Source organism: Nerophis lumbriciformis, linkage group LG11 (assembly GCF_033978685.3).
Source record: "Nerophis lumbriciformis linkage group LG11, RoL_Nlum_v2.1, whole genome shotgun sequence".
Classification (NCBI taxonomy): domain Eukaryota; kingdom Metazoa; phylum Chordata; class Actinopteri; order Syngnathiformes; family Syngnathidae; genus Nerophis; species Nerophis lumbriciformis.
Window position 1 is genome coordinate 50,323,667 of NC_084558.2, and position 25,285 is coordinate 50,348,951.

General features: G+C 34.0%; 1 protein-coding gene across 1 annotated transcript in view; it reads left to right on the forward strand.

The window, feature by feature from the left end:
• The window catches only part of LOC133610271 (tenascin-like), a 225,038-nt gene that overhangs the window by 67,601 nt on the left and 132,152 nt on the right, over positions 1-25,285 (forward strand). Inside the window, exons 3-4 of the mRNA XM_072914169.1 lie at positions 12,376-12,871; positions 18,961-20,088. Coding sequence (XP_072770270.1) covers positions 12,406-12,871; positions 18,961-20,088 — 1,594 coding nt within the window. The 5' untranslated portion in view covers positions 12,376-12,405. The remainder of the gene's footprint in view (positions 1-12,375; positions 12,872-18,960; positions 20,089-25,285) is intronic.

A 25,285-nucleotide genomic window follows, 5' to 3' on the forward strand; every position in this document is an offset into this window, starting at 1 on the left:
TCCTTCTTTGTGGGGACATTGTTGATTGTCATGTCATGTTTGGATGTACATTGTGGACGCCATCTCTGCTCCACAGTAAGTCTTTGCTGTCGTCCAGCATTCTGTTTTTGTTTACTTTGTAGCCAGTTCCGTTTTAGTTTCGTTCTGCATAGCCTTCTCTAAGCTTCGATGCCTTTTCTTAGGGGCACTCACTTTTTGTTTATTTTTGGTTTAAGCATTAGACACATTTTTACCTGCGCGCTGCCTCCCGCTGTTTCCGACACCTACAAAGCAATTAGCTACCAGCTGCCACCTACTGATATGGAAGAGTATTACGCGGTTACTCTGCCGAGCTCTAGACAGCACCGACACTCAACAACAACACATCCTTCTTCGTGGGGACATTGTTGATTGTCATGTCATGTTCGGATGTCCATTGTGGACGCCATCTTTGCTCCCCAGTAAGTCTTTGCTGTCGTCCAGCATTCTGTTTTTGTTTACTTTGTAGCCAGTTCAGTTTTAGTTTCGTTCTACATAGCCTTCCCTAAGCTTCGATGCCTTTTCTTAGGGACACTCACCTTTTGTTTATTTTTGGTTTAAGCATTAGATACCTTTTTACCTGCACACTGCCTCCCGCTGTTTCCGACACCTACAAAGCAATTAGCTACCAGCTGCCACCTACTGATATGGAAGAGTATTACACGGTTACTCTGCCGAGCTCTAGACAGCACCGACACTCAACAACAACACATCCTTCTTCGTGGGGACATTGTCGATTGTCATGTCATGTTCGGATGTACATTGTGGACACCGTCTCTGCTCCACAGCAAGTCTTTGCTGTCGTCCAGCATTCTGTTTTTGTTTACTTTGTAGCCAGTTCAGTTTTAGTTTCGTTCTGCATAGCCTTCTCTAAGCTTCGATGCCTTTTCTTAGGGGCACTCACTTTTTGTTTATTTTTGGTTTAAGCATTAGACACATTTTACCTGCGCACTGCCTCCCGCTGTTTTCGACACCTACAAAGCAATTAGCTACCTGCTGCCACCTACTGATATGGAAGAGTATTACACGGTTACTCTGCCGAGCTCTAGACAGCACCGACACTCAACAACAACACATCCTTCTTTGTGGGGACATTGTTGATTGTCATGTCATGTTCGGATGTCCATTGTGGACGCCATCTTTGCTCCACAGTAAGTCTTTGCTGTTGTCCAGCATTCTGTTTTTGTTTACTTTGTAGCCAGTTCAGTTTTAGTTTCGTTCTGCGTAGCCTTCCCTAAGCTTCGATGCCTTTTCTTAGGGGCACTCACCTTTTGTGTATTTTTGGTTTAAGCATTAGATACATTTTTACCTGCACACTGCCTCCCGCTGTTTCCGACACCTACAAAGCAATTAGCTACCAGCTGCCACCTACTGATATGGAAGAGTATTACGCGGTTACTCTGCCGAGCTCTAGACAGCACCGACACTCAACAACAACACATCCTTCTTTGTGGGGACATTGTTGATTGTAATGTCATGTTCGGATGTCCATTGTGGACGCCATCTTTGCTCCCCAGTAAGTCTTTGCTGTCGTCCAGCATTCTGTTTTTGTTTACTTTGTAGCCAGTTCAGTTTTAGTTTCGCTCTGCGTAGCCTTCCTTAAGCTTCGATGCCTTTTCTTAGGGGCACTCACCTTTTGTTTATTTTTGGTTTAAGCATTAGACACATTTTTACCTGCGCACTGCCTCCCGCTGTTTCCGACACCTACAAAGCAATTAGCTACCTGCTGCCACCTACTGATATGGAAGAGTATTACACGGTTACTCTGCCGAGCTCTAGACAGCACCGACACTCAACAACAACACATCCTTCTTTGTGGGGACATTGTTGATTGTCATGTCATGTTCGGATGTCCATTGTGGACGCCATCTTTGCTCCACAGTAAGTCTTTGCTGTTGTCCAGCATTCTGTTTTTGTTTACATTGTAGCCAGTTCAGTTTTAGTTTCGTTCTGCGTAGCCTTCCCTAAGCTTCGATGCCTTTTCTTAGGGGCACTCACTTTTTGTTTATTTTTGGTTTAAGCATTAGACGCATTTTTACCTGCGCACTGCCTCCCGCTGTTTCCGACACCTACAAAGCAATTAGCTACCAGCTGCCACCTACTGATATGGAAGAGTATTACGCGGTTACTCTGCCGAGCTCTAGACAGCACCGACACTCAACAACAACACATCCTTCTTCGTGGGGACATTGTCGATTGTCATGTCATGTTCGGATGTACATTGTGGACACCGTCTCTGCTCCACAGCAAGTCTTTGCTGTCGTCCAGCATTCTGTTTTTGTTTACTTTGTAGCCAGTTCAGTTTTAGTTTCGTTCTGCATAGCCTTCCCTAAGCTTCGATGCCTTTTCTTAGGGGCACTCACCTTTTGTTTATTTTTGGTTTAAGCTTTAGACACATTTTTACCTGTGCACTGCCTCCCGCTGTTTCCGACACCTACAAAGCAATTAGCTACCTGCTGCCACCTACTGATATGGAAGAGTATTACACGGTTACTCTGCCGAGCTCTAGACAGCACCGACACTCAACAACAGCACATCCTTCTTTGTGGGGACATTGTTGATTGTCATGTCATGTTCGGATGTACATTGTGGACGCCATCTTTGCTCCACAGTAAGTCTTTGCTGTCGTCCAGCATTCTGTTTTTGTTTACTTTGTAGCCAGTTCAGTTTTAGTTTTGTTCTGCATAGCCAGTTCAGTTGGTAGGTTGTGAGTTCAAAACCCTAGCCAAGTCATATCAAAGACTATAAAAATGGGAGCCATTACCTCCCTGCTTGGCACTCAGCATCAAGGGTTGGAATTGGGGGTTAAATCACCAAAAATGATTCCCGGGCGTGGCCACCGCTGCTGCTCACTGCTCTTCTCACCTCCCAGGGGGTGATCAAGGACAAATTTCACCACACCTAGTGTGTGCGTGACAATCATCGGTACTTTAACTTGAATTAACCTTCATAGGAACAGGAATTTATGACACGTTGCTTGTTCCCCTCGTGATCGTCTGACAATATTTAGCGAGGGGGAAAGCGAAAGGCGTGTTAACGAGGTGCCGCTCTTTGTTTTCCAGCTTCTTTAAAAGGTTGCTGAGATGATTTCCAGATGCAATTTGCCGAACACGAGGAGTAAAAACGCCCACAGATGAACAAACAAACAAATGTTTTCCTGTTGCCCCGTGTGGTGCTTACGCCTTCTTACGTGGGAGACGATCTGGACCATCAGGACTGGGCAGGAGGAGGTCCAACATTCCCGGTGTCCTCTTCTGCTGCCTGGAAAGTTCCCGTCGGGCTGCCAACGTGTGGGAAGTGACGGCTATTCTGGTTTCTAGCTTAGCGAACAGCTCGTTTAGTCCAAGTTTCCCTGCTGGAACCCGCCCCGCCTCGCCTGCATTGTTAGCCTGGGGTCTACGGTACCTCGGTCTTGCCGCACGTTACGTAACGCGCTTTCATCCTACCGCCGGCCAGATGTGCGGACTTTGTGAAAGCGGAGCTCGGCTGGGTTTCTGTGTCACTACGGATGAAATAATGGGGGGGAAGGGGGTGCTCCTGCAGAACTTCCGGTGAGAGTTCAAGGCCGGAAAAAGCTGACACACCTGCGCCTCGGCTTCTACTACTTAGAGACTCTGCTGGGGCAAATGGCGGAAAATATTCGTCACACTTAACGACTTGATGAAGCCAACGTTGTGTCTGTCAATCAGTGCGACGGACGGACGGAGGCGGGGCCAGCATGGACGCCAATCTTTAAAGAAGTCCAAATGAAGGAGTCCAGTCTTCTACCTTATTACCCCTAGAGTTTTGTGCACAAGGCAATTCAAAGTGGTTTACGTCAAATTAAACGAAGGCCAAGTAATTCTAATTGAAATCAGAAAAAACAATCCTCATAAAAAAAACAATCGAAATTAATTCAAATCAATCAAAGCGTGTAGATAAAAGACGTTCAGTTGTCATACGCACAATTAAATAAAAGTGTTTTCGGGCTGGATTTGAACAGTGAGGCCTGTCTCACCTTTACAGGAAGACTATTCCAGATTTTAGCAGCATAAAACTGAAAAAAAAAAAAAACACAGTCTCACCATGTTTGGCACCAGCAGGAGACCACTCCCCCGAGGTTCCGTAAAAATTCCTTGTTTAAAAATGCCCCGTTTTAAATTTCACTGTATAACAATGCAGTGTTTTAAAATTCAGCGTAAAAACAATTTGCCCTCACAAACGTTCAGAAGTCACTAAAATCCTGAACTTTAACAACCATATTTCTGCAGTAATAAACATTTTGAAAAAGTACAATTCAGTGTAAAAAACAATTGCCCTCACAAACGACCAGAAATCACTGAAACCCTTATCTTAAACAACTATATTACTGCAGTAATAGACATTTTGAAAAAGTACAATTCAGTGTAAAAAAAAATTGCCCTCACAAACGGATCAGAAATCACTAAAATCCTTAACTTAACAACCATATTGCTGCAGTAATAAACATTTTGAAAAAGTTAAAATCAGTGTAAAATAAATGTGCCCTCACAAACGATCAGAAATCACTAAAATCCTTAACTTTAAGAACCATATTGCTGCAGTAATAAACATTTTGAAAAAGTTAAAATTCAGTGTACAAAAAACTTGCCCTCAAACGATCAGAAATAACTAAAATCCTTAACTTTAACAACCATATTGCTGCAGTAATAAACATTTTGAAAAAGTATAATGCGGTGTAAAAAAAATAAATAAAAAAAAATCCCTCACAAACGATCAGAAATCACTAAAATCCTTAATTTTAACAACCATATTCCTGCAGTAAAACATTTTTGAAAAAGTAAAATTCAGTGTAAAAAACATTTGCCCTCACAAACGACCAGAAATCACTAAAATCCTTATCTTAAACAACTATATTGCTGCAGTAATAGACATTTTGGAAAAGTACAATTCAGTGTAAAATACATTTGCCCTCACAAACAATCAGAAATCACTAAAATCCTTAATTTTAACAACCATATTGCTGCACTAATAAACATTATGAAAAAGTAAAATTCAGCGTAAAAAAATTGCACTCACAAACGATCAGAAATCACTAAAATCCTTAATTTTAACAATTATATTTCTGCAGTAATAAACATTTTGGAAAAAGTAAAATTCAGTGTAAAAATACATTTGCCCTCACAAACAATCAGAAATCACTAAAATCCTTAATTTTAACAACCATATTGCTGCAGTAATAAACATTTTGAAAAAGTAGAATTCAGTGTGAAAAAAAAAATTGCCCACACAAACGATCAGAAATCACTAAAATCCTTAACTTTAAGAACCATATTGCTGCAGTAATAAACATTTTGAAAAAGTAAAATTCAGTGTAAAAAACAATTGCCCTCACAAATGACCAGAAATCACTAAAATCCTTAACTCTAACAACCATATTGCTGCAGTAATAAACATTTTGAAAAAGTAAAATTCAGTGTAAAAAACAATTGCCCTCACAAACGACCAGAAATCACTAAAATCCTTAACTCTAACAACCATATTGCTGCAGTAATAAACATTTAGAAAAAATAAAATTCAGTGTAAAAAACAATTGCCCTCACAAATGACCAGAAATCACTGAAATCCTTATCTTAAACAACTATATTACTGCAGTAATAGACATTTTGAAAAAGTACAATTCAGTGTAAAAAAAATTTGCCCTCACAAACGGATCAGAAATCACTAAAATCCTTAACTGTAACAACTATACAGCTGCAGTAATAAACATTTTGAAAAAGTTAAAATCAGTGTAAAATAAATTTGCCCTCACAAACGATCAGAAATCACTAAAATCCTTAACATTAACAACCATATTGCTGCAGTAATAAACATTTTGAAAAAGTAAAATTCAGTGTACGAAATAATTGCCCTCAAATGATCAGAAATCACTAAAATCCTTAACTTTAACAACCATATTGCTGCAGTAATAAACATTTTGAAAAAGTATAATGCGGTGTAAAAAAAATAAATAAAAAAAATTCCCTCACAAACGATCAGAAATCACTAAAATCCTTAATTTTAACAACCATATTCCTGCAGTAAAACATTTTTGAAAAAGTAAAATTCAGTGTAAAAAACATTTGCCCTCACAAACGACCAGAAATCACTAAAATCCTTATCTTAAACAACTATATTGCTGCAGTAATAGACATTTTGGAAAAGTACAATTCAGTGTAAAATACATTTGCCCTCACAAACAATCAGAAATCACTAAAATCCTTAATTTTAACAACCATATTGCTGCACTAATAAACATTATGAAAAAGTAAAATTCAGCGTAAAAAAATTGCACTCACAAACGATCAGAAATCACTAAAATCCTTAATTTTAACAATTATATTTCTGCAGTAATAAACATTTTGGAAAAAGTAAAATTCAGTGTAAAAATACATTTACCCTCACAAACAATCAGAAATCACTAAAATCCTTAATTTTAACAACCATATTGCTGCAGTAATAAACATTTTGAAAAAGTAAAATTCAGTGTGAAAAAAAAAATTGCCCACACAAACGATCAGAAATCACTAAAATCCTTAACTTTAAGAACCATATTGCTGCAGTAATAAACATTTTGAAAAAGTTAAAATCAGTGTAAAATAAATTTGCCCTTACAAACGATCAGAAATCACTAAAATCCTTAACTCTAACAACCATATTGCTGCAGTAATAAACATTTTGAAAAAGTAAAATTCAGTGTAAAAAACAATTGCCCTCACAAATGACCAGAAATCACTAAAATCCTTAATTTTAACAACCATATTGCTGCAGTAATAAACATTTAGAAAAAGTAAAATTCAGTGTAAAAAACAATTGCCCTCACAAACGACCAGAAATCACAAAAATCCTTATCTTAAACAACTATATTGCTGCAGTAATAGACATTTTGGAAAAGTACAATTCAGTGTAAAATAAATTTGCCCTCTCAAACAATCAGAAATCACAAAAATCCTTAACTTTAACAACCATATTGCTGCAGTAATAAACATTTTGAAAAAGTAAAATTCAGTGTAAAAAAATTGCACTCACAAACGATAAAAAATCACTAGAATCCTTAACTTTAGCAACCATATTTCTGCAGTAATAAATATTTGGGAAAAAGTAAAATTCAGTGTAAAATTACATTTGCCCTCACAAACGATCAGAAATCACTAAAATCCTTAACTTTAACAACCATATTGCTGCAGTAATAAACATTTTGAAAAAGTAAAATTCAGTGTAAAAAAATATTTTCCCTCACAAACGATCAGAAATCACTCAAATCCTTAACTTTAACAACCATATTGCTGCAGTAATAAACATTTTGGAAAAAGTAGAATTCAGTGTAAAAAAATATTTGTCTTCACAAACGATCAGAAATCACTCAAATCCTTAACTTTAACAACCATATTGCTGCAGTAATAAACATTTTGAAAAAGTAAAATTTAGTGTAAAAAAAAAAAAAAGCTCTCACAAACGATCAGAAGTCACTAAAATCCTTAACTTTAACAATCATATTGCTGCAGTAATAAACATTTTGAAAAAGTAAAATTCAGTGTAAAAAAATGCACTCAAAAACGATCAAAAATCACTAAAATCCTTAACTTTAGCAACCATATTTCTGCAGTAATAAACATTTGGGAAGAAGTAAAATTCAGTGTAAAATTACGTTTGCCCTCACAAACGATCAGAAATCACTAAAATCCTTAACTTTAACAACCATATTGCTGCAGTAATCAACATTTAGAAAAAGTAAAATGCAATGAAAAAAAAAATTGCCCTCACAAACAATCAGAAATCACTAAAATCCTTAACTTTAACAACCATATTGCTGCAGTAATAAACATTTTGAAAAAGTAAAATTCAGTGTAAAAAAAATATTTGCCCTCACAAACGATCAGAAATCACTCAAATCCTTAACTTTAACAACCATATTGCTGCGGTAATAAACATTTTGAAAAAGTAAAATTTTGTGTAAAAAAAAAAAGATCTCACAAACGATCAGAAGTCACTAAAATCCTTAACTTTAACAACCATATTGCTGCAGTAATCAACATTTAGAAAAAGTCAAATGCAATATTAAAAAAATTGCCCTCACAAACGATCAGAAATTACTAAAATCCTTCATTTTAACAATCATATTTATGCAGTAATAAACATTTTGGAAAAAGTAAAACTCAGTGTAAAAATACATTTGCCCTCACAAACGATCAGAAATCACTAAAATCCTTAACTTTAACAACTGTATTGCTGCAGTAATAAACATTTTGAAAAAGTAAAATTCAGTGTGAAAAAAAAAAATTGCCCACACAAACGATCAGAAATCACTAAAATCCTTAACTTGAACAACCATATTGCTGCAGTAATAAACATTTTGAAAAAGTTAAAATCAGTGTAAAATAAATTTGCCCTTACAAACGATCAGAAATCACTAAAATCCTTAACTCTAACAACCGTATTGCTGCAGTAATAAACATTTTTGAAAAAGTAAAATTCAGTGTAAAAAACAATTGCCCTCACAAACGACCAGAAATCACTAAAATCCTTAACTTTAACAACCATATTGCTGCAGTAATAAACATTTAGAAAAAGTAAAATTCAGTGTAAAAAACAATTGCCCTCACAAACGACAAGAAATCACAAAAATCCTTATCTTAAACAACTATATTGCTGCAGTAATAGACATTTTGGAAAAGTACAATTCAGTGTAAAATAAATTTGCCCTCTCAAACAATCAGAAATCACAAAAATCCTTAACTTTAACAACCATTCTGCTGCAGTAATAAACATTTTGAAAAAGTAAAATTCAGTGTAAAAAAATTGCACTCAAAAACGATCAAAAATCACTAAAGTCCTTAACTTTAGCAACCATATTTCTGCAGTAGTAAACATTTGGGAAAAAGTAAAATTCAGTGTAAAATTACATTTGCCCTCACAAACGATCAGAAATCACTAAAATCCTTAACTTTAACAACCATATTGCTGCAGTAATCAACATTTAGGAAAAGTAGAATGCAATGTAAAAAAATTGCCCTCACAAATGATCAGAAATCACTAAAATCCTTAACTCTAACAACCGTATTGCTGCAGTAATAAACATTTTGAAAAAGTACAATTCAGTGTAAAAAACAATTGCCCTCACAAACGACCAGAAATCACTAAAATCCTTAATTTTAACAACCATATTGCTGCAGTAATAAACATTTAGAGAAAGTAAAATTCAGTGTAAAAAACAATTGCCCTCACAAACGACCAGAAATCACAAAAATCCTTATCTTAAACAACTACTGTATATTGCTGTAGTAATAGACATTTTGGAAAAGTACAATTCAGTGTAAAATACATTTGCCCTCACAATCAGAAATCACTAAAATCCTTAATTTTAACAACCATATTGCTGCACTAATAAACATTGTGAAAAAGTAAAATTCAGCCTAAAAAAATTGCACTCACAAACAATCAGAAATCACTAAAATCCTTAATTTTAACAATTATATTTCTGCAGTAATAAACATTTTGAAAAAGTAAAATTCAGTGTAAAAATACATTTGCCCTCACAAACGATCAGAAATCACTAAAATCCTTAACTTTAACAACCATATTGCTGCAGTAATAAACATTTTGAAAAAGTAAAATTTAGTGTAAAAAAAAAAAAGCTCTCACAAACGATCAGAAGTCACTAAAATCCTTAACTTTAACAATCATATTGCTGCAGTAATAAACATTTTGAAAAAGTAAAATTCAGTGTAAAAAAATGCACTCAAAAACGATCAAAAATCACTAAAATCCTTAACTTTAGCAACCATATTTCTGCAGTAATAAACATTTGGGAAGAAGTAAAATTCAGTGTAAAATTACGTTTGCCCTCACAAACGATCAGAAATCACTAAAATCCTTAACTTTAACAACCATATTGCTGCAGTAATCAACATTTAGAAAAAGTAAAATGCAATGGAAAAAAAAATTGCCCTCACAAACAATCAGAAATCACTAAAATCCTTAACTTTAACAACCATATTGCTGCAGTAATAAACATTTTGAAAAAGTAAAATTCAGTGTAAAAAAATATTTTCCCTCACAAACGATCAGAAATCACTCAAATCCTTAACTTTAACAACCATATTGCTGCAGTAATAAACATTTTGAAAAAGTAAAATTTAGTGTAAAAAAAAAGCTCTCACAAACGATCAGAAGTCACTAAAATCCTTAACTTTAACAATCATATTGCTGCAGTAATAAACATTTTGAAAAAGTAAAATTCAGTGTAAAAAAATGCACTCAAAAACGATCAAAAATCACTAAAATCCTTAACTTTAGCAACCATATTTCTGCAGTAATAAACATTTGGGAAGAAGTAAAATTCAGTGTAAAATTACGTTTGCCCTCACAAACGATCAGAAATCACTAAAATCCTTAACTTTAACAACCATATTGCTGCAGTAATCAACATTCAGAAAAAGTAAAATGCAATGTAAAAAAAAATTGCCCTCACAAACGATCAGAAATCACTAAAATCCTTAACTTTAACAACCATATTGCTGCGGTAATAAACATTTTGAAAAAGTAAAATTCAGTGTAAAAAAATATTAGCCCTCACAAACGATCAGAAATCACTCAAATCCTTAACTTTAACAACCATATTGCTGCAGTAATCAACATTTAGAAAAAGTAAAATGCAATGAAAAAAAAAATTGCCCTCACAAACAATCAGAAATCACTAAAATCCTTAACTTTAACAACCATATTGCTGAGTAATAAACATTTTGAAAAAGTAAAATTCAGTGTAAAAAAATATTTTCCCTCACAAACGATCAGAAATCACTCAAATCCTTAACTTTAACAACCATATTGCTGCAGTAATAAACATTTTGAAAAAGTAAAATTTTGTGTAAAAAAAAAAAAGCTCTCACAAACGATCAGAAGTCACTAAAATCCTTAACTTTAACAATCATATTGCTGCAGTAATAAACATTTTGAAAAAGTAAAATTCAGTGTAAAAAAATGCACTCAAAAACGATCAAAAATCACTAAAATCCTTAACTTTAGCAACCATATTTCTGCAGTAATAAACATTTGGGAAGAAGTAAAATTCAGTGTAAAATTACATTTGCCCTCACAAACGATCAAAAATCACTAAAATCCTTAACTTTAACAACCATATTGCTGCAGTAATCAACATTTAGAAAAAGTAAAATGCAATGAAAAAAAAAATTGCCCTCACAAACAATCAGAAATCACTAAAATCCTTAACTTTAACAACCATATTGCTGCAGTAATAAACATTTTGAAAAAGTAAAATTCAGTGTGAAAAAATATTTTCCCTCACAAACGATCAGAAATCACTCAAATCCTTAACTTTAACAACCATATTGCTGCAGTAATAAACATTTTGAAAAAGTAAAATTTTGTGTAAAAAAAAAAAAAAAGCTCTCACAAACGATCAGAAGTCACTAAAATCCTTAAATTTAACAACCATATTGCTGCAGTAATAAACATTTTGAAAAAGTAAAATCCACTTCCCTTAACATCGGCTAAGGAGGACGAGAAAGTCTATTCAATTGAATATAAGTTAGAAAAAGATGAGCAAATCATTGTATTCTGTTTATTACTGCAGCAATATGGTTGTTAAAGTTAAGGATTTTAGTGATTTCTGATCGTTTTTGAGGGGAACATTTTTTTTTACACGGGATTTTACTTTTTCAAAATGTTTATCACTGGAGCAATATGGTTGTTAAAGTTAAGGATTTGAGCGGTTTCTGATTGTTTGTGAGGGCACATTTTTTTTACGCTGAATTACAATTTTTCAAAATGTTTATTACTGCAGCAATATGGTTGTTAGAGTTAAGGATTTGAGTGATTTCTGATCGTTTTTGAGGGGAACATTTTTTTTACACTGAATTTTACTTTTTCAAAATGTTTATCACTGGAGCAATATGGTTGTTAAAGTTAAGGATTTGAGTGGTTTCTGATTGTTTGTGAGGGCACATTTTTTTTACGCTGAATTACAATTTTTCAAAATGTTTATTACTGCAGCAATATGGTTGTTAGAGTCAAGGATTTGAGTGATTTCTGATCGTTTGTGAAGGCAATTTTAAGACTTTTAATAGAATGACATTTGAAATACAGATTTTTTTTTTAAACACTGAATTTTTGTACAGTGAAATTTAAAACAGGGGATTTTTTAAACATGGAATTTTTATCCAATACATTTTCTAATGCAGCCCCTGAGTCAAAAAGTTGGGGACCCCTGATGTAGACCATTAGTTTTATTTTATTTTCCTGTCCTTGGCAATGTTTTAATGCGGGCCAATAAAGGTTTCAAAAATGTCCCCCAAGCCGTACTTGTGACACTGCTGCTATTATTCTTGTCTCCTGTTACAGATCCATCACCTCTGAACAAGTTGTAGCAAGATGGCAACCAGTGTCCTCATGCACTGCCTCCTCCTGAGCGCCTTACTCACCGTCTCCTCCGGCGGCCTGGTCCAGAAGATGCTGCGCCATCGCCGCCAAGCTCCTCAAGGACTCAACGTCACCACGCCCGGCTCGGATCAGCCGGTGGTTTTCAACCACGTCTACAACATCCACGTCCCCGCCAGCAGCCTGTGCTCCGGCAGCCCGGACGACGCCGAGAGCGTGCGGCCGACGGAGACCGCCGTGGCCTCCGGCCGCCTGGCCACGCAGCACGCCGCCGACGGCGAGAACCAGATGGTCTTCACCCACCGCATTACCATCCCTCGCCAGGTGTGTGGCTGCGGTGCTGAGGAGCAGGCCCTGAGGGACCTCAGGAGCCGCATCGAGATGCTGGAGGGGGTGGTGTCGGCCTTGAGGAGTCAGTGCGCCGGCGTCGCCAACACCTGTTGTGGCGCCCAGGTGGCAGGTGGGTCACCAAGGAAGTCTGTCAGTTTGTAAAAGTCCGCTTGTTAATTTCTGTTTTTATGAAGAACTTTTTTTTTTTTTTTTAAGTAAATTTATGTAACTGAATTTTTTGCATTTGAAATATGCAAACCAAAAAAATTTTTACATCAATTTATGCTAACAATTTCAGTGGGAAAAAAATTGGACGCAAAATGCAAGTTTTTGAAAATTATTTTTAAATGTCACTGTATAAAAATTCTGTATTTTAAATTTGTAAAATTCTAGGTAAAATTTTTTTGTTGTATGGGGGAAAAAAAAAAAACCCGACAATTTGTTGTATGAAAATTTAGGGTTAAAAATTCTGTGTTTTAAATTTCACTATAAAAATTCAATGTTTAAAAATTCTGTATTTTAAAATTCATTATATTAAAATTCTGTTTTAAAATTCAGTGTAAAAAAATATTTGTTGTATAAAAATTCAGTCTTTAAAAATTCCGTATTTCAAATTTCATTCTATTTAAATTCTGTTTTAAAATTATGTGTAAAAAAAAATGTGTTGTATGAAAATTCTGTGTTTAAAAATTCCATATTTCAAATTTCATTATATTAAAAATTCTGTTTTAAAATTCAGTGTAAAAAAAATATTTGTTTTATAAAAATTCTGTGTAAAAAAAAAATGTGTTTAAATATTCTGTGTTTTAAATTTCACTGTATTTTTATACAGTGTTTAAAAATTCCGTATTTCAAATTTCATTATATTAAAATCGTGTTTTAAAATTCAGTGTAAAAAAATATTTGTTGTATAAAAATTCAGTGTTTACAATGTCACTGTAGAAAAAATCAATGTTTAAAAATTCAGTATTTCAAATTTCATTATATTAAAATTCTGTGTTTTAAAATTCAGTGTAAAAAAATGTGTTGTCTAAAAATTCTGTTTAAAAATTCCCTCCTTTTAAATTTCACTGTATAAAAATTCTGTGTTTCAAATTTCATTGTATTAAAATTCTGTTTTAAAATTCTGTGTAAAAAAATGTGTTGTATGAAAATTCTGTGTTTAAAAATCCCGTGTTTTAAATTTCACTGTATAAAAATTCAGTGTTTAAAAATTCCGTATTTCAAATTTCATTATATGAAAATTCTGTTTTAAAATTCAGTGTAAAAAAATATTTGTTGTATAAAAATTCAGTGTTTAAAAATTCCATATTTCAAATTTCATTGTATTAAAATTCTGTTTTAAAATTCTGTGTAAAAAAATGTGTTGTATGAAAATTCTGTGTTTAAAAATTCTGTGTTTTAAATTTCACTGTATAAAAGTTCAGTGTTTAAAAATTCTGTATTTCAAATTTCATTATATTAAAATTCTGTTTTAAAATACAGTGTAAAAAAATATTTGTTGTATAAAAATTCAATGTTTAAAAATTCCGTATTTCAAATTTAATTCTATTTAAATTTTGTTTTAAAATTCTGTTTTAAAATTCTGTGTAAAAAAATGTGTTGTATGAAAAATCTGTGTTTAAAAATTCCGTGTTTTAAATTTCACTGTATAAAAATTCAGTGTTTAAACATTCCCTATTTCATTATATGCAGAGAATAATTTCGCCACACCTAGTGTGTGTGTGTGACAATCATTGGTACTTTAACTTTACTTTAACTTTTAAAAATTCTGTTTTAAAATTCAGTGTAAAAAAATATTTGTTGTATAGAAATTCAGTGTTTAAAAATACCGTATTTCAAATTTAATTCTATTTAAATTTTGTTTTAAAATTCTGTTTTAAAATTCTGTGTAAAAAAAAAAAGGGTTGTATGAAAATTCTGTGTTAAAAAATTCCGTGTTTTAAATTTCACTGTATAAAAATTCAATGTTTAAAAATTCCGTATTTCAAATTTCATTATATTAAAATTCTGTTTTAAAATTCAGTGTAAAAAAATATTTGTTGTATAAAAATTCAGTCTTTAAAAATTCCCTATTTCAAATTTCATTCTATTTAAATTCTGTTTTAAAATTATGTGTAAAAAAAAATGTGTTGTATGAAAATTCTGTGTTTAAAAATTCCATATTTCAAATTTCATTATATTAAAAATTCTGTTTTAAAATTCAGTGTAAAAAAAATATTTGTTTTATAAAAATTCTGTGTAAAAAAAAAAGTGTTGTATGAAAATTCTGTGTTTAAAAATCCCATATTTCAAATTTCATTATATTAAAAATTCTGTTTTAAAATTCAGTGTAAAAAAAATATTTGTTGTATAAAAATTCAGTGTTTAAAAATTCCATATTTCAAATTTCATTGTATTAAAATTCTGTTTTAAAATCCTGTGTAAAAAAATGTGTTGTATGAAAATTCTGTGTTTAAAAATTCCGTGTTTTAAATTTCACTGTATAAAAGTTCAGTGTTTAAAAATTCTGTATTTCAAATTTCATTATATTAAAATTCTGTTTTAAAATACAGGGTAAAAAAATATTTGTTGTATAAAAATTCAATGTTTAAAAATTCCGTATTTCAAATTTCATTCTATTTAAATTCTGTTTTAAAATTCTGTGTGAAAAAAAAAGTGTTGTATGAAAATTCTGTGTTTAAAAATTCAGTGTTTTAAATTTCACTGTATAAAAATTCAGTGTTTAAACATTCCCTATTTCATTATATTAAAAATTCTGTTTTAAAATTCAGTGTAAAAAAATATTTGTTGTATAGAAATTCAGTGTTTAAAAATACCGTATTTCAAATTTAATTCTATTTAAATTTTGTTTTAAAATTCTGTTTTAAAATTATGTGTAAAAAAATGTGTTGTATGAAAATTCTGTGTTTAAAAATCCCGTGTTTTAAATTTCACTGTATAAAAATTCAGTGTTTAAAAATTCCGTATTTCAAATTTCATTATATTAAAATTCTGTTTTAAAATTCAGTGTAAAAAAATATTTGTTGTATAAAAATTCAGTGTTTAAAAATTCCGTATTTCAAATTTCATTCTATTTAAATTCTGTTTTAAAATTATGTGTAAAAAAATGTGTTGTATGAAAATTCTGTGTTTAAAAATTCCGTGTTTTAAATTTCACTGTATAAAAGTTCAGTGTTTAAAAATTCTGTATTTCAAATTTCATTATATTAAAATTCTGTTTTAAAATACAGTGTAAAAAAATATTTGTTGTATAAAAATTCAATGTTTAAAAATTCCGTATTTCAAATTTCATTCTATTTAAATTCTGTTTTAAAATTCTGTGTAAAACAAATGTGTTTTATGAAAATTCTGTGTTTAAAAATTCCGTGTTGTAAATTTCACTGTATAAAAATTCAGTGTTTAAAAATTCAGTATTTCAAATTTCATTATATTAAAATTCTGTTTTAAAATACAGTGTAAAAAAATATTTGTTGTATAAAAATTCAATGTTTAAAAATTCCGTATTTCAAATTTCATTCTATTTAAATTCTGTTTTAAAATTCTGTGTAAAAAAAATGTGTTGTATGAAAAATCTGTGTTTAAAAATTCCGTGTTTTAAATTTCACTGTATAAAAATTCAGTGTTTAAACATTCCCTATTTCATTATATGCAGAGAATAATTTCGCCACACCTAGTGTGTGTGTGTGTGACAATCATTGGTACTTTAACTTTACTTTAACTTTTAAAAATTCTGTTTTAAAATTCAGTGTAAAAAAATATTTGTTGTATAGAAATTCAGTGTTTAAAAATACCGTATTTCAAATTTAATTCTATTTAAATTTTGTTTTAAAATTCTGTTTTAAAATTCTGTGTAAAAAAAAAAAGGGTTGTATGAAAATTCTGTGTTAAAAAATTCCGTGTTTTAAATTTCACTGTATAAAAATTCAATGTTTAAAAATTCCGTATTTCAAATTTCATTATATTAAAATTCTGTTTTAAAATTCAGTGTAAAAAAATATTTGTTGTATAAAAATTCAGTCTTTAAAAATTCCCTATTTCAAATTTCATTCTATTTAAATTCTGTTTTAAAATTATGTGTAAAAAAAATGTGTTGTATGAAAATTCTGTGTTTAAAAATTCCATATTTCAAATTTCATTATATTAAAAATTCTGTTTTAAAATTCAGTGTAAAAAAAATATTTGTTTTATAAAAATTCTGTGTAAAAAAAAAAGTGTTGTATGAAAATTCTGTGTTTAAATATTCTGTGTTTTATATTTCACTGTATAAAAATACAGTGTTTAAAAATTCCGTATTTCAAATTTCATTATATTAAAATCGTGTTTTAAAATTCAGTGTAAAAAAATATTTGTTGTATAAAAATTCAGTGTTTAAAATGTCACTGTATAAAAAAATCAATGTTTAAAAATTCAGTATTTGAAATTTCATTGTATTAAAATTCTGTGTTTTAAAATTCAGTGTAAAAAAATGTGTTGTCTAAAAATTCTGTTTAAAAATTCCCTCCTTTTAAATTTCACTGTATAAAAATTCTGTATTTCAAATTTCATTGTATTAAAATTCTGTTTTAAAATTCTGTGTAAAAAAATGTGTTGTATGAAAATTCTGTGTTTAAAAATTCCGTGTTTTAAATTTCACTGTATAAAAGTTCAGTGTTTAAAAATTCTGTATTTCAAATTTCATTATATGAAAATTCTGTTTTAAAATTCAGTGTAAAATAATATTTGTTGTATAAAAATTCAATGTTTAAAAATTCCGTATTTCAAATTTCATTCTATTTAAATTCTGTTTTAAAATTCTGTGTAAAACAAATGTGTTTTATGAAAATTCTGTGTTTAAAAATTCCGTGTTGTAAATTTCACTGTATAAAAATTCAGTGTTTAAAAATTCAGTATTTCAAATTTCATTGTGTTAAAATTCTGTTTTAAAATACAGTGTAAAAAAATATTTGTTGTATAAAAATTCAATGTTTAAAAATTCCGTATTTCAAATTTCATTCTATTTAAATTCTGTTTTAAAATTCTGTGTAAAAAAAAAAAGTGTTGTATGAAAAATCTGTGTTTAAAAATTCAGTGTTTTAAATTTCACTGTATAAAAATTCAGTGTTTAAACATTCCCTATTTCATTATATTAAAAATTCTGTTTTAAAACTCAGTGTAAAAAAATATTTGTTGTATAGAAATTCAGTGTTTAAAAATACCGTATTTCAAATTTAATTCTATTTAAATTTTGTTTTAAAATTCTGTGTAAAAAAAAAAGGGTTGTATGAAAATTCTGTGTTAAAAAATTCCGTGTTTTAAATTTCACTGTATAAAAATTCAATGTTTAAAAATTCCGTATTTCAAATTTCATTATATTAAAATTCTGTTTTAAAATTCAGTGTAAAAAAATATTTGTTGTATAAAAATTCAGTCTTTAAAAATTCCGTATTTCAAATTTCATTCTATTTATCTTCTGTTTTAAAATTATGTGTAAAAAAAAATGTGTTGTATGAAAATTCTGTGTTTAAAAATTCCATATTTCAAATTTCATTATATTAAAAATTCTGTTTTAAAATTCAGTGTAAAAAAAACATTTGTTTTATAAAAATTCTGTGTAAAAAAAAAAGTGTTGTATTAAAATTCTGTGTTTAAAAATGTCGTATTTCAAATTTCATTAAATTAAAATTCTGTTTTAAAATTCAGTGTAAAAAAATATTTGTTGTATAAAAATTCAGTGTTTAAAAATTCCGTATTTGAAATTTCATTCTATTAAAATTCTGTTTTAAAATTCAGTGTAAAAAAAATTAGTTCCTTGTTTACAAATTCTGTGTCTTAAATTTCACTGTATAAAAATTCAGTGTTTAAAAATTCCGTATTTCAAATGTAATTTTATAAAAATTCTGAATTTCTGAATTTAGAAACACTGCATTTGTATATACTGCATTTTAAATCTCTGAATTTTCAAACACTGAATTTTTAAACACGGAAAGATTAAACACACCTGTTTTGCTACCAATTGTCAGCATAATTTGATGTAAAAAAAATTCACTTCCCCAAATTCAAATGTAAAAAATTTGCAATAACGACACGAGTTGACTTGCATACATTTTTATTTATTCCGCAGCTCATTTAAGCAAAAATTATTTGCTGAAAAGCCGAGACTTGACACGTTTATGAAACATAACATATGTTGCTGGCATATTAACATCTGTTTCCATGTCGCACCTTTGTGTGTCAAAGGGGACGTGCGAACCGAGCCTCTCTGTGGCGGCCATGGGAACTACAGTGCGGAGAACTGCAGCTGTCGATGCGAGCCCGGCTGGACGGGTCCTAACTGCGCCGAGTCCCGGTGTCCCAACATGTGCCGGGGACGAGGACGCTGTGTGGAGGGCGTGTGCGTCTGCCCAGAAGGTTTCCTCGGCGAGGACTGCTCCGACCCGATCTGCCCCAAAAACTGCACTGAGCGCGGGCGCTGCGCCAACGGCACCTGCCGCTGTGAACCGGGCTTCGCGGGGGAGGATTGTGGACAGCGCACGTGTCCCGGCGACTGTCACGGCAACGGCTTCTGCGTGGACGGCCGGTGCGTGTGCGCGGCGGGCTACAGCGGAGAGAGCTGCTCCAGCCTCACCTGCCTCAACGACTGCAGTGGGCTGGGCACCTGCTTCAACGGGATGTGCATCTGCGACGACGGGTATCAAGGCGAGGACTGCAGCCAGCTGGCGTGTCCCAACAGCTGCTACGGCAGAGGCCAGTGCATCAACGGGCGCTGCGCCTGCGACGTCGGCTTCAGCGGCGGCGATTGCGCCGAGCTCTCCTGCCCCGGCAACTGCCTCCAGAGGGGGCGCTGCATCAACGGGCAGTGCGTGTGCGAGGAAGGATTCGCCGGCGAGGACTGCAGCGTCAGGACCTGCCCCTCGAACTGCTTCGGCCGCGGCGATTGCGTCGAGGGGAGTTGCGCGTGCCACCCGGGATTTGCCGGCGACGACTGCGCCCTGCTGAGCTGCCCGAACCACTGCCGCGACCACGGCCGCTGCGTAGACGGGCAGTGCGTGTGCGACGAAGGGTTCGCCGGCGAGGACTGCGGTCGGAAAGCGTGCCTCAACGACTGCCTGGCCCGAGGACACTGCGACGGCGGCGTGTGCGTCTGCCAGGAGGGATACTCGGGGGCTGACTGCTCCGCGCACACGTGCCCGGACAACTGCAACGACAGGGGGCGCTGCATCAACGGGAGGTGCGTCTGCGAGAGCGGGTATGAAGGGGAGAGCTGCGCGGAGCTGAGATGCCTCAACAACTGTCACGACAAAGGACGCTGCATGAAGGGGCAGTGCCTCTGCGACGAGGGATACATCGGGGACGACTGCTCCGACGGTAGGCCTTTTACAGAACAAATTGGGCCCCTAAGCTCAATTTCCCACAAGTAAGGGTGGGAATCTTCGGGGACCTAACCATTCGATCCCATTCAGATTCCTGGGGCGACGATTTGATTCAGAATTGATTCTCGATTCGACATGACAGAGAGCTCGTTTTTTCTTTGATTGTCTCCTCAGGCAAAACTTTTCGTTTCTTTGGTTGTTTTGGAGCTTCGGGCTTGATAGCAGTAATTGTTGATGACTATCAGAAAGTCGATGGCAAATACTTCGATTAGTCGACTAATCCTTAGGACAGATGATGACTATCAGAAAGTCGATGGTAAATACTCCGATTAGTCGACTAATCCTTAGGACAGTTGGTGACTATCAGAAAGTGGATGGTAAACACTCTGATTAGTCGATTAATCGTTAGGACAGTTGATGACTATCAGAAAGTTGATGGTAAACACTCCGATTAGTCGATTAATCGTTAGGACAGTTGAGGAATATCAGAAAGTGGATGGTAAACACTCTGATTAGTCGATTAATCGTTAGGACAGTTGATGACTATCAGAAAGTTGATGGTAAACACTCCGATTAGTCGATTAATCGTTAGGACAGTTGATGACTATCAGAAAGTCGATGGTAAATACTCCGATTAGTCGACTAATCGTTAGGACAGTTGATGACTATCAGAAAGTCGATGTTAAATACTCCGATTAGTCGACTAACCGTTAGGACAGTTGATGACTATCAGAAAGTCGATGGTAAAAACTCAGATTAGTCGACTAATCATTAGGACAGTTGATGACTATCAGAAAGTCAATGTTAAATACTCCGATTAGTCGACTAACCGTTAGGACAGTTGATGACTATCAGAAAGTCGATGGCAAATACTCCGATTAGTCAACTAATCGTTAGAACAGTTGATAAGTATCAGAAAGTTGACGTTAAATACTTTGATTAGTCGACTAATCCTTAGGACAGTTGATGACTATCAGAAAGTCGATGGTAAATACTCCGATTAGTAGACTAATCATTAGGACAGTTGATGACTATCAGAAAGTCGATGTTAAATACTCCGATTAGTTGACTAACCGTTAGGACAGTTGATGACTATCAGAAAGTCGATGGTAAATACTCAAATTAGTCAACTAATCATTATGACAGTTGATGACTATCAGAAAGTCTATGTTAAATACTCCGATTAGTCGACTGCTCCGACGGTAGGCCTTTTACAGAACAAATTGGGCCCCTAAGCTCAATTTCCCACAAGTAAGGGGGGGAATCTTCGGGGACCTAACCATTCGATCCCATTCAGATTCCTGGGGCGACGATTTGATTCAGAATTGATTCTCGATTCGACATGACAGAGAGCTCGTTTTTTCTTTGATTGTCTCCTCAGGCAAAACTTTTCGTTTCTTTGGTTGTTTTGGAGCTTCGGGCTTGATAGCAGTAATTGCACGTAGGCGTTCTTCTTCTTTTTGTTTTGACGCTATGGACGGTTTTACTTCCGGTTTAAAGCAGAAACAGGAAGTACATTTGAGCGAACTCCTCCAAACGACACACATTTTCAGTCATTCCGTATAAAAAAACTATTTCCGCAATATAAAACATATAAAAAAATCCATAAATTATCCGTATCGCTTTATAAGCCGCAGGGTTCCAAAGTGTAGGAAAAAAGTAGCGGCTTTTACTCCGGAAAATACGGTAGTCATCTTTGTCGTTAGTAAGCACATGCCTTAAAATATCTCATGCTGAATTCAAGTCGATGGTAAATACTCCGATTAGTCGACTAATCATTAGGACAGTTGATGACTATCAGAAAGTCAACGTTAAATACTCCGATTAGTCGACTAACCGTTAGGACAGTTGATGACTGTCAGAAAGTCGATGGTAAAAACTCCGATTAGTCGACTAACCGTTAGGACAGTTGATGACTATCAGAAAGACAATGGTAAAAACTCTGATTAGTTGACTAATCGTTAGGACAGTTGATGACTATCAGAAAGTTGATGGTAAACACTCCAATTAGTCGATTAATCGTTAGGACAGTTGATGAATATCAGAAAGTCGATGGTAAATACTCTGATTAGTCGACTAATCATTAGGACAGTTGATGACTATCAGAAAGTCGATGGTAAATACTCTGATTAGTCGACTAATCGTTAGGATAGTTGATGACTATCAGAAAGTCGATGGTAAATACGCCGAATAGTTGACTAATCGTTAGGACAGTTGATGACTATCAGAAAGTCGATGGTAAATATGCCGAATAGTTGGACAGTTGATGACTATCAGAAAGTTGATGGTAAACACTCCAATTAGTCGATTAATCGTTAGGACAGTTGATGAATATCAGAAAGTCGATGGTAAATACTCTGATTAGTCGACTAATCGTTAGGACAGTTGATGACTATCAGAAAGTCGATGGTAAATACTCCGATTAGTCGACTAATCGTTAGGACAGTTGATGACTATCAGAAAGTCGATGGTAAATACGCCGAATAGTTGACTAATCGTTAGGACAGTTGATGACTATCAGAAAGTCGATGGCAAATACTTCGATTAGTCAACTAATCCTTAGGACAGATGATGACTATCAGAAAGTCGATGGTAAATACTCCGATTAGTCGACTAATCCTTAGGACAGTTGGTGACTATCAGAAAGTGGATGGTAAACACTCTGATTAGTCGATTAATCGTTAGGACAGTTGATGACTATCAGAAAGTTGATGGTAAACACTCCGATTAGTCGATTAATCGTTAGGACAGTTGATGAATATCAGAAAGTCGATGGTAAATACTCCGATTAGTCGACTAATCGTTAGGACAGTTATTGACTATCAGAAAGTCGATGTTAAATACTCCGATTAGTCGACTAACCGTTAGGACAGTTGATGACTATCAGAAAGTCGATGGTAAAAACTCAGATTAGTCGACTAATCATTAGGACAGTTGATGACTATCAGAAAGTCAATGTTAAATACTCCGATTAGTCGACTAACCGTTAGGACAGTTGATGACTATCAGAAAGTCGATGGCAAATACTCCGATTAGTCAACTAATCGTTAGAACAGTTGATAAGTATCAGAAAGTTGACGTTAAATACTTTGATTAGTCGACTAATCCTTAGGACAGTTGATGACTATCAGAAAGTCGATGGTAAATACTCCGATTAGTAGACTAATCATTAGGACAGTTGATGACTATCAGAAAGTCGATGTTAAATACTCCGATTAGTTGACTAACCGTTAGGACAGTTGATGACTATCAGAAAGTCGATGGTAAATACTCAAATTAGTCGACTAATCATTATGACAGTTGATGACTATCAGAAAGTCTATGTTAAATACTCCGATTAGTCGACTGCTCCGACGGTAGGCCTTTTACAGAACAAATTGGGCCCCTAAGCTCAATTTCCCACAAGTAAGGGTGGGAATCTTCGGGGACCTAACCATTCGATCCCATTCAGATTCCTGGGGCGACGATTTGATTCAGAATTGATTCTCGATTCGACATGACAGAGAGCTCGTTTTTTCTTTGATTGTCTCCTCAGGCAAAACTTTTCGTTTCTTTGGTTGTTTTGGAGCTTCGGGCTTGATAGCAGTAATTGCACGTAGGCGTTCTTCTTCTTTTTGTTTTGACGCTATGGACGGTTTTACTTCCGGTTTAAAGCAGAAACAGGAAGTGCATTTGAGCGAACTCCTCCAAACGACACACATTTTCAGTCATTCCGTATAAAAAACTATTTCCGCAATATAAAACATATTTAAAAAAATCCATTAATTATCCGTATCGCTTTATAAGCCGCAGGGTTCCAAGGCGTAGGAAAAAAGTAGCGGCTTTTACTCCGGAAAATACGGTAGTCATCTTTGTCGTTAGTAAGCACATGCCTTAAAATATCTCATGCTGAATTCAAGTCGATGGTAAATACTCCGATTAGTCGACTAATCATTAGGACAGTTGATGACTATCAGAAAGTCAACGTTAAATACTCCGATTAGTCGACTAACCGTTAGGACAGTTGATGACTATCAGAAAGTCGATGGTAAAAACTCCGATTAGTCGACTAACCGTTAGGACAGTTGATGACTATCAGAAAGACAATGGTAAAAACTCCGATTAGTCGACTAATCCTTAGGACAGTTGATGACTATCAGAAAGTCGATGGTAAATATGCCGAATAGTTGGACAGTTGATGACTATCAGAAAGTTGATGGTAAACACTCCAATTAGTCGATTAATTGTTAGGACAGTTGATGAATATCAGAAAGTCGATGGTAAATACTCTGATTAGTCGACTAATCGTTAGGACAGTTGATGACTATCAGAAAGTCGATGGTAAATACGCAGAATACTTCGATTAATCGTTAGGACAGTTGATGACTATCAGAAAGTCGATGGTAAACACTCCAATTAGTCGATTAATCGTTAGGACAGTTGATGAATATCAGAAAGTCGATGGTAAATACTCCGATTAGTCGACTAATCGTTAGGACAGTTGATGACTATCAGAAAGTCGATGTTAAATACTCCGATTGGTCGACTAACCGTTAGGACAGTTGATGACTATCAGAAAGTCGATGGTAAAAACTCCAATTAGTCGACTAACCGTTAGGACAGTTGATAACTATCAGAAAGTTGACGTTAAATACTTCGATTAGTCGACTAATCCTTAGGACAGTTGATAACTGTCAGAAAGTCAATGTTGAATACTTCGATTAGTCGACTAATCCTTAGGACAGTTGATGACTATCAGAAAGTCGATGGCAAATACTCCGATTAGTCAACTAATCGTTAGAACAGTTAATAAGTATCAGAAAGTTGATGTTAAATACTTTGATTAGTCGACTAATCCTTAGGACAGTTGATGACTATCAGAAAGTCGATGGCATATACTTCAATTAGTCGACTAATCATCAGGACAGTTGATGAGATGACTGTCAGAAAGTCGATGGTAAATACTCCGATTAGTCGACTAATCATCAGGACAGTTGATGAGATGACTGTCAGAAAGTCGATGGTAAATACTCCGATTAGTCGACTAACCGTTACGACAGTTGACTATCAGAAAGTCGATGGCAAATACGCCGAATAGTCGACTAATCAACAGGACAGTTGATGACTATCAGAAAGTCAATGGTAAATACTCCGATTAGTCGACTAACCGTTAGGACAATTGATGACTATCAGAAAGTCGATGGTAAATACTC